This window comes from Erigeron canadensis, chromosome 3 (assembly GCF_010389155.1).
Source record: "Erigeron canadensis isolate Cc75 chromosome 3, C_canadensis_v1, whole genome shotgun sequence".
In the NCBI taxonomy this organism is placed as follows: Eukaryota; Viridiplantae; Streptophyta; class Magnoliopsida; order Asterales; family Asteraceae; genus Erigeron; species Erigeron canadensis.
This window is the reverse complement of record NC_057763.1, coordinates 38987049-38997862: the sequence shown is the minus strand read 5'-3', so window position 1 is coordinate 38997862 and position 10814 is coordinate 38987049. Positions and strand designations below refer to the sequence as shown.

General features: G+C 33.5%; 1 protein-coding gene and 1 pseudogene across 2 annotated transcripts; one reads left to right on the top strand and one right to left on the bottom strand.

Moving 5' to 3' along the window:
• The first annotated feature begins 220 nt into the window (after positions 1-220).
• Positions 221-1293, top strand: LOC122591150 (annotated as a pseudogene).
• A 336-nt stretch (positions 1294-1629) lies between these two features.
• LOC122591149 (RNA demethylase ALKBH10B-like) lies at positions 1630-7429 on the bottom strand. 2 transcript variants are annotated; one of them, XM_043763366.1, is made up of 7 exons: positions 6778-7429; positions 3771-3907; positions 3543-3660; positions 3105-3221; positions 2881-2996; positions 2396-2550; positions 1630-2306 (listed from the first exon to the last, which is right to left on the bottom strand). In XM_043763366.1, exons 1-7 carry the CDS (start codon positions 7328-7330, stop codon positions 1859-1861), a joined length of 1644 nt encoding a protein of 547 aa, XP_043619301.1. In that variant the 5' UTR covers positions 7331-7429; the 3' UTR covers positions 1630-1858. The 2 variants fall into 2 exon arrangements, with proteins under 2 accessions (XP_043619301.1, XP_043619302.1); XM_043763367.1 differs by having other exon boundaries at positions 3771-3904.
• Positions 7430-10814: the final 3385 nt, after the last annotated feature.

The window sequence follows — 10814 nt, the reverse complement described above, 5'->3', positions numbered from 1 at the left end:
AAAAAAATCAAAGATATTATTATAACCACAAAGACATGTTGTTCCTAATAATCCTCTTTACCTCATAAACCAATTGATTACATCTTTAATCTCACTAAATTGATCAAAATCTCCTATACTTTCTCCTAACCAGCCTCAGATGGCTGCTTCAAATCTTTCACCCGAATAATTTTGTACATCACCATCCTGTCTTTGCTTATCTTGTAATGCCAAAGACAGGATGGCCTTTCGGAGATTTTATTCTCTCTCCCTCCTTATTGGCCTCCTGTCACTATTCTCGACCATTAATTTGATTCTCCTTTCATTGTTTGCCACTACCACCGTCGCTACCCCAACCAATATCCGTCTTAACTTCATCCATAAACCATCCAAAACTCATTATGTTTTTCGTGAAGCTCCTGCATTTCGTAATGGGGATGAGTGTACCGATGACATTGTCCATGTAGCCATGACTCTTGACTCAAACTACCTTCGTGGGACAATGGCGGCTGTTTTATCCATCCTACAACATTCTTTTTGTCCCGACAATGTGTTCTTTCATTTTTTATGGTCCCGTTATGATGAAGAAATATACAACAACATCAAAATGACATTCCCTTACCTTAATTTTAAGGTATACAAGTTTCACTCGAATAAGGTTCGTGGGAAAATATCAAAATCCATCCGTCATGCACTTGACCAACCATTAAACTACGCAAGAGTCTATCTAGCGGATACATTACCAATGTATGTTGACCGTGTGATCTATTTAGATTCGGATATCATAATGGTTGATGACATAGAGAAGTTATGGAGAGTTAACTCAGAAGGAAAGGTATTAGCTGCACCCAAGTATTGCAAGGCAAATTTCACAAGGTACTTTACAAATGATTTCTGGATGGACTCTGAATTGACGAAAACATTCAAGGGTCGAAATCCTTGTTACTTTAATACGGGAGTTATGGTTGTAGATATCCATAAATGGAGAGAAGGGGGTTATTCATACAAAGTAGAGGAATGGATGGCAGTGCAAAAGCAAAGGAGGATATATCATTTGGGTTCATTGCCACCATTTTTGCTTGTTTTTGCTGGGAACATTAAAGGAATTGATCATAGATGGAATTAACATGGGTTAGGTGGTGACAACATGGAAGGAAGATGTAGGAGTTTGCACCCTGGTCCGATTAGCCTGCTTCATTGGAGCGGAAAAGGTAACCATGGTTAAGACTAGACTCGAGAAAACCTTGCGTGGTTGATCATTTGTGGGCCCCATATGATCTTTACCGTTTGTCTAAAAATATCATTGAAGAATGACAAAAATCAGAATACTCAAGAAAATGAACCATCATTAAACCCGAAAAAGGCAAGAATTGAAGCCACTTGATTTGGTTTTCTTGCTTTTGATGTGAATATGGTGACAAAGATTTGGAACCAATGATTGGGTAGCCTGCATTCGTGCCAAGATGCGTTGTCTATCTGATCAAGTTTATGGATCTTTTCTAAGTTTTTAAAACAGAAAAGAATCATGTGTGGTAATGTATCTGCAAGTAAAAACATCATGTTAAATCCTCAAAGTTGATCAAGTTTTAACCTCTCTTCAAGTAATTAGATTAGTGATATAGTGTTAATGCATATATGTAGAGAATAATGTAGAAAAAGATGCGTAGTGGTATAAAACTGTTTATAAGGCTAATATAGATTCACACCTTTTAACTTAACTACCTATAAAACTCTATGGTGATTAACATTGACATCTAAAATAACCGAAACTCTAATTAATCACGAAAGTGAACTCCAAATTCTTGCTTTAGCTGCAAGGAAGCAAGTAATCGAATCTGAAATGAGTAGTAAAACAAGATCGGGTTTGGTTTAGATCTTCTCAGGCAACACTGATGCCCAAATCTGGGGCGGGCTCGACTCTATGTGTTTCTGATACTAGTAGACGTCCTCTTTGTGCTCGAGGAGGTAGATGCTTTACAGATTTTCTTGACCCGGCTGTCCATGGTAAGAAAACTCCGGTCCCACCACGTGGTAACCTTCTTGGGCTCATGACCATTGGTTGAACTGGGGCTAACATAAGTAGTTGTGGTGCACGAAGAACACCCCATTTGGGGACCACACTAGCTGTATCAAGGCCTTTAACATTTGGAACATGGTTCGGCTGCCAAACTGTCATAGCTTGTGTTGTAGGAGCTGTTGGTGATGAAATATTTTCCGATGTTTCTATCCGGACTTTAAAGAATGTAACACTGATTCTCTTAGTTGGAGACTGACACATGACGTGGCGTGCCATATCAGAACTGTTTCCTCTCATTACTAAAACTGATCTGGAAGTTACAAAAGTGTTTAGTATTGATTAAACATTAAAATCGAATTACGTATACTTTGATAAAAACAGAATAGAATAGAAGCTTACCCTTTGTTTAGAGAAAGCATGAGCGGTCCCTTATAGTTTCCATCATTATCACAGACTAGTGTACGCCCGAAAGCCATGGTTGATTCAGACAGAAACAGAGTGGAGATAGGCTGTTCTAGATGAGGTGGTTTCAAAAAAGGCTGTGAAAATTCCCCCTGCAAAAATAGTTTGATTTGTGTTGAGTTTTTATCTTTAACGACTTAACAACTATATAAAGGAAGAGTCGAAACTTGTGGATTTCTGGATTGCTAGCGTGATCGGATAAGACAGCGGGGTCATTGTCTAAAGAGAGTTTAATGCAATAAATTACCCTTGTATATAATCATATGAAGTAAAGATAGAAACTAATTCATACTTATTACTGAAACATTTTAAAGACTTTAAGACTTGTATTTCTACTACCAAAATTTTGACTTGTTACCCGACCCATTCATCCATCTCTTATAACCGTATGACCGGAATTTATATCAGAAGATTAATAATACCTCATCAAAAAAGCTAATGATGCAGCTATTTGGTCGTCTGTTTTCAGAAATCAGATGATACTGAATGAGATGGTCAATGACATCTTCAAGAGGAGCTGGTATCGGCTCTATGTGGCCTAAAAACAAAATAAAGATCAGAATGATATATATATGAATATGAGCTGCAGTGTGTATTACTCGTACTATATCAATATACTAGCAGTCGTTTAGTTAAGCATGCTTACTATCTTGGGATTTAGCTGTAGCCTCATCTTTTATCTGACCAAAAATAGGAGCTCCAAACTGAATCAGTTCTCTCTTGATTGCTTTCGACTGTTGGTTGTACTTTATAAACGTCTCGCCTGTTCACAGATAAATACAATCAAGATTCAATACCTTTGTATCAATTTATCTCTCTATGGGTGCCTACTGTCTCAATATGTATCATTAGCTAAAAGATTAAACTAGGGAACAGTTTTCTTTTAAATCATTAATGAAGGAAAATCTATCATATGCTAATGTTTATAAAAACTTTCAGAGCTTATCACGGAAAGTGCAACTAAAAGATTATTGCAGCATAGATTAACTGGCAAACCTTTTCAATCCCTTACTATCTCAAAACTTCAGTCCCAAAAGGGAAGAACTAGTTTAACTATAAAAGCATCACGAATCACGGAATCCACCTGAGAGTTCTCCATTCTGTCCAGCAACTCGTAATTCAGTCACAAAATCACTCAACGTAGATAGCTCAGTATCGTTAAATATGTCATCATACAACTTCAAACCTCTTACCACATTCACCTGTCAGTAAAATTCAACATTAGTATAACTAATCTTATGTATCATAATCCTTTTCAAAAAGTAACTGAACTGCAAAAAATAAATTAAAAAATAAAAAGAAAGAAACTCGCCATATGTCCTTTTACAGACTCCTTGGCTACGAACCCTTTTGTCATCTTGATCTGAGCACGTCGAGCCTCCCATTCTTCTTCTTGTTTAAAACAAATCTCATTGTTTTCAGCTAATGATTGAATTTCATGCGATTCTGCTGTCAAACAAGCTTAATGAATGAATTTTACTATCCATATAGAACAATGCAAAGAGTAGCTAGATATGGTTTTTTTTTTGTATGGTCTCATATTTATTTATTTTTATCATAATCATGTATATCATAACTAAAAGAAAAGGTAAGAGACCCAGACCATTTAGCTAAATAGTCCGTAATGTTACATTACATATTAGTATTTTCTTACAAAAGGAGTTCCTCGACCGTTATACTTAATAAACACACTATTAATCTTCTTTAGACACACTATTAAATTTCATATTGTGTTTAGAAGAATATAGTTAGTGGGGTTAACGATTGAGAAAGTATAGTTATAATATCAATTTGAATGATTAAGAATTTAACAAGAAGTTAACAACCACAATAAGAAATTTGGAAAGTTTCTCAAAAATGCAGACAACTTATGACTAGAAAACAAATATAATATAATGATTTGTATATAATATATGAATCAAATCAATGTTTTTGATTTTGTCAAACTGGTTATGTATAAAATAGTTATGAATAGACATTGCAACTACAATAATAATAAGAGTTACATCACTCAATTGGTTATGTAACTAATGGAAGCACAAGTATTTCATATATAATGGAAGCACAAGTATTTCATATATATAGAATATAATGAACTTTTAAACTTTATTTATTGGATGTAACTGGGTATATGTGACAATCGTTGTTATTTTTAATGTCACATTATGGGTCTGTAATTCTTTAATGAATCAAGGACATCTAATAACCAAGACTTAAGAATTCATTACGAATATTAAAGTAGTTCATTACACAGAATATACATTTGTATGTTGTTCATTAAATTTCTAGACTTCAAACCCGTTTTCAGAACTATATTTATTTTATTTTATGAACTTCTCGCCATTTTAATGGTGATTCATATATAAGATATGTATTCGCTTAATTACTTGTACCAATACTAGACAAACAACTTATTCAAGTGACTCAGATTTACCGCCATTTAAATGACTCGGTGATGACGTAAAATATTGGAGTAAAATAAATTAAAAATGATTGAAAATAATTATGAGATACTGTGTAATTATGCCTAAACAAAAAAATTTGTCGTTGGTAACAGTTAAAAATGTTTTGAGGTGGAAGCAAATTTTTTTTTTTTTTTGTAAGCCATCTGTAGTGGAAAAGCAACTTTGGTCCATTCAAAATACACAATCACATGAATCGGCATCACCTATGGATTAGCATCCAATGACCAAAATCAAATACTGTATTACCCACAAAGAAGGTATCAAACTCGATGTAAATATTTTATTAAATTCGCAAAACTCTTATTTAATATTATGCCATGTGGATCTGTTGTTAACACTTATTTAACTACCACCAAATCTGGGAGAATATTTTAATTAACAAATTATTTTTTTATTTTTATTTTGAACATTCAAATTGCTTTATAAATTATATAAACAAATTATTAGTTAAATGATGAATATGAAATACTTTATAAGTTATATAAATAAATTAAATGTGGGGTTTTATTTATTTTTGTAATTAAAAAATAAGAGGTGCCAAAGTGGTTGATACTGAAGTTCCACATATCCCCATGTTATACGGCCCAGTTATTATTTTGCTAGAAAGGTTTGCTACTTCCCAAACTATACATACAAGATATTTAGCCCAGACCTCGAAATGCACACTTCTGTCAAGTCATGGCCTATACACCACAACTAGTATGAATTTTAAGCATCCAAATATTATTGTTATTTTTTTTTTCCCTTAAAAATGTGGATTACTCGTAGTTCAAGTTAATTTCACTATTGTTCTATTGTAATTTGTATTTTTCAAAGATATGAATCTTCAACTTTCTTTTATTCGCTTAATGAGAAATTTTTAGTTTAACTGTTGTTGAACCATTTTAATGATGGTTAATTTGTATTGTAAGTATACCATATAGTGTTAAAAATACATAAATGGAAATTGGTAGTTTTCTTATACAATTGGTATTTATAAAAAGTGTTTGGTTTGTTTTGGTCGAGTGTGAAGGTGATTGCTCTATATATGATTAAGAAGATGTAACTGTTGAGGGCTTACGATACAAGTAAATTACAACATAGTTATAGTGTGTCAAATAGCACAACTATTTTGATATATAAATAAACGGAAAAATGAATATGTTTCTAGTAGCATGTATCATACATGTTTCTTCCTCACAATCATTTAAAAATTTAAACATTGATTTTAATTACATGGCTTAATGTTTAATATTTTTTAAATGATTTATGAGAAGCAGAACATATATGATATATGTTTCTAGAAGCACATACGTTATCCTATAAATAAATCACTTCTTATAGAGACGGACTATAAAAAGTAATATTCAATTTATTTTAAGCCACCTTTATAATCATTTGATACATCAACTAAGACCAAAATTAAATTTTGAGTTCTCAGACTCTCTAGATATAACTACTTTTAAGTTGTACTTATGGTCAATTTTACGGACATAAAAGCCACCAAAATTGAATGAATGAATATACATATGAAATTCAAGTAGAGAAAAAACAGAGGAATCTAAAATCCATCCAACAAATAATTATACTGCTTCATAAGTATTTATTAGTTTCATGTATGTACATGAATATTTATTAATCAAATAACAAGGCACCATATATATATGCACAAAAATAAACATTAAAGAACATAAGAAACTTTTAGGCAAATTATTTAAGTATATCTCATGATAAAACAGGGGAAATATAGATCTATGTAACTCTAAAGTCTAAACCATCAATAAACTTTTATGTTTTTATCATCGGTTCTTATATGATCACGAGTCACGAGGACTCTATATATATATGCATCAGATTACAAAAAAAAAAAAATACCTGAATCTGTGATCACATTCTTTGGTGAATCATGTGTCGTCGTGATATCGACATCGGCCACCTCAGCGTCGACATGTCCATTGGTTTCGTCGTGACACTCGACCGCTAACCTTTCATCATCACTTTTATTATCTTTATCTTCAATTTCTTCCAAAGGAGCCGGGGAAGAATCCAATATTATCTCCTCGACTACTTGATCTTTCGTCATCATTTTAATTTTGTGTTGATCAGCGACTTTTTGTAGCTCAAGAGTGACATCAGCAATAGAAAAGTACTTTTGCATCTGAAGAATTGGGATCCAATTCAGTCGACGTCGGTGTATGGCTGCGAACACAGATTCGTATTCGCATTTTCCACCTTCAAGTTGTGCAAGGTGACCACACAAGGCGTCAATTATCGCGTTAGCAGCTGCGAATTCGCCACGAAACCACGATATTATCGCGTCTTTTTGCATCATCATTGATCCTGCTGCAGGAGGCTGTACAGGCATCATTGTTGGCTGCAGGACACGTTCGTTTGACGGAGAAGCAGAAACGCCACATGGCGGCGCCATTGTTCGTTTCTCACCGGTGAATTATATATAAAATGACCGATGGCCTTTAATTTAATTTGGCTAATGCGTTTATGTAGATTTGGAGAGAAAGATGGAGAGTAGAATGAATATGATGATGTGTATATATAGGTGCACCTGTGTTATTATTTATATTTACAGAGTGACACACAAAAAAAAAAAAGGAAAAATGAAATAATAAAAGAAAGTTACTAATAAAGAGTCGGGGTCACAGTTATCATGTCCGTACGTGTTGGGCAAGCTGCTGACTTGTCAAATTTTGATTCGTGTGTATTGATGATGTGGTGGCATATTTAAGAGAGATAATCTTTTTGAAAATAAAGGCTAGACCTTTCTGAAAGCTAAATATGTCAAAAAATCAAATGGAACGTGAAAACAAGGAAACAATATAATGTAATGCTTAAAAAAAAAATATTTTCGTACTCTTTAGTTCTTATCTACTTTTTTAATTTTATCATGTTAAAAGTTTTATCAATTCATAATAAAGTATTTAATCCTTTATTTAGTTTCTTAAATTTTGAAGATGTAAAATTTCTAAAATATTTTGATCAATCAATTTCAATATTAATATCAATAAACTTAACTAAACTTACTGTATACACTTTTTTCTAACGGCTAATAATTAAGCTTTTTTTTTTTTTCCAAGTGCATATCATTCATAATGTAGATTGAAACAAAATCATCTACTCTGTATACTGTAAAATACTTTGGCTAATAACTCATTAAAATGTTGCAATTGTACTAATTTCAATTAGACCAAATCTAATCAAACAAACCATTAAGCTTGAAAGGACAGAAAAGAATTACGTATTAGATTTTTATATTTAACGTGACCACTTTGAATTAAGTTAATGTCAATGATCAATCAACCTTTCATAACATTAAGGAGTTTGTGACAATAATAAAAGGGAAGTGATATTTGTATCACTTCTTTTGATAGATGTATCACAATTGTTCAGCGTTAACTTAGGGGGGAAGGAGTGGTACCCAATTCAATTAAGTTATCCAAATCATCTTCCAATCAAACCCTCCAACTCATACCTACTAAATTTTACCTAATTCTTACCCAAATCACTAGAAATACATATCCAAATTCATTAAACTTACCTAATTTCTTTTCTTTTTCTTTTTTTATATTAAATCATCAATTTAACTATATAAATATAAATACTAAATTCAACATAAATACTAAATTAAACATAAAAATAAATAATTCACCACATTACAAATTAAAATTAAACATAAATAGTTCAACAAATTTAAAAATTACAAGGCCATCATTTTTTTTCCTGAGTGTGCGTTTTTCCTCGAGAACACACTCCAACATAAATATATATACACCTGGTGGGTTTGTTGGTTACCTTTAGGTGGTTCCATGGTGGTGGCTGTGTTGTTGTGTATATATATATACACCTGCATTTTGTGTATATGTATGAAGAAGAAGAAGAAATGATGGTGGTTGCGTTTTTTTTTATTATTATTTGGCAAAAGTAGCCGTTGAGCAACCAGACCCCACATCCAACGTTCAAATATTTTGAACCCAATGTCGGTTTCACTAATCAAATGGTTACCCGATTTTCGTTACCCGAATGATACCCGACTCCTGGAAATGGTGTACCCGATCGTGGTCGGGGTACCCGATCCCATACCCGACCCTCACTCTTTCCCCCTTTATACCGTCAGTAATATAGTTTGTACATTATGATACATCAATAAAAATTTGTAGTATGAATATTACTTCTCATAATAAAATGGCTATAACAAAGGGAAAATATTCAATCCACACTATCCGGCCAGTAGTTGAAATCCTTTTTGCGATTGAAGTTCTTAATTAGATGACATATGTATCGTCGACGTGAATGTAAACAAACCGCAAACACATAGGATGGTGATGTGTTATTAAATGATCTGGTTGTGATTTCCCCCAAAAGGCATTGACTAGCTAGCACTTTGAGATTTGCAAGATTCTATTCTCTAACACACACTATGTGTTTTCTAAATGACGATGGTTATATTATATCTCTTTAGTAAGATAAATGTAAAGGTCTTATTTAAGATATTTTAAAAGATAAATGTGACAGATGGGTATATTATATCTTACTAACATTTATCTTTTAAAATATTTTAATTGTCGTCTTTATATCAATTACACATTTACATTTACATGAACCTACATCACTTGACGCACCACCATCAATAGTCGCCTCAATCACTGAAAAGACACAACTCGATAAACCGAAAATACAAGTTTTTTTTTTTTAAATCCCACTGCGCCGCAGTGGAAATCCTCGGCCAGAGCAAGAACATGCCCCACTGCGCCGCAGTGGGTTCGACATACCTCCCACTGCGCCGCAGTGGGAGAAACCAACATTATTTCCGTGGGAAACCACTGCGCCGCAGTGGGCAAAGTCACCCCCACTGCGCCGCAGTGAGCCACCTGACAGCAACCCTAAATACTCATTTCGACCAAGAACAACTTGCAACCTTCAAATTTCAAAACAAACTTCTCAAAACACATTTTAGAGGTTTCTAACAACAGAGTAGACACATTTCAAACACAATTACAACATAACACGTTTCACGAATCAAAGAACAACCCTAACGGGTCATTTACCCGTTTTGGCAACATTTTTGCCCAAAAACGATAATACCAATTTTCAAAGACTTTACAACTTGAACATTTACAGAAATATTACTGAAACATGACCTCAAACCAAAATGTACCATGAGCCATGAGGTGTGGGACGTCTAAGCTTCTAAACCAAAATATCGTCATTCATTCGAGAATGACCTAATTACCTTCAAGTTCTTCAAAGATATCTACAACTTCAAGCTTATCAACACACACTTAGTTCCTTCTTCTGGAACTACCTATAAAAGTGTAAACAACTAAAATATAAGCAAAGGCTTAGTGAATATACTTGCATACATTTATGAATACGAAGGAGGGCATAGTGCAAGGACTTTTACATGTAACCTATGGCATCGTCATGTCACATTTACATATTCACCTTGCACACAAACAATACATATATGGATCCATATAAGCTAAACAATCATATCTATTGGGATTCTTAGGCCCCGGAGGTTCTTAGGCCTCATAAACAATGCCCCACATGGGCTTCATGCCAAATCAATTACCATGCTTGGAACATTCACATCTCATGGTAATTGACCCAACATAAACATAAGGGTATGCAAATATACCTGCCTCCTCCGCAACAAGGACAATAACGCTAAATAGACAAGCACAAGCAAGCTTCAACCTATAATCATATCGTAAAATACATAAGCTTACATTCACAGCTTGACTAGTTCAACCTAGCCATTCTCAATCACTAGCCTTTTCTAAACCCAAAACCCAACCCATTTGTGATTGAGTTACTTTCATCTTTAACTATAATATTAGGTAGTTCAACCTACCATTTTCATTCACATAACAATAACTAGTAATATTCATCTTTTC

What these genes read in the sequence shown, in the direction of transcription:
- LOC122591149 (XM_043763366.1), bottom strand. Translation starts at nt 7,330, where the DNA reads ATGGCGCCGCCATGTGGCGTTTCTGCTTCTCCGTCAAACGAACGTGTC. An exon ending in AGTCTGTAAAAGGACATATG is followed by an intron (nt 3,661 to 3,770) that starts GCGAGTTTCTTT and finishes TTTTACTGACAG; the next exon opens with GTGAATGTGGTAAGAGGTTT. An exon ending in ACAGAATGGAGAACTCTCAG is followed by an intron (nt 3,222 to 3,542) that starts GTGGATTCCGTG and finishes ATCTGTGAACAG; the next exon opens with GCGAGACGTTTATAAAGTAC.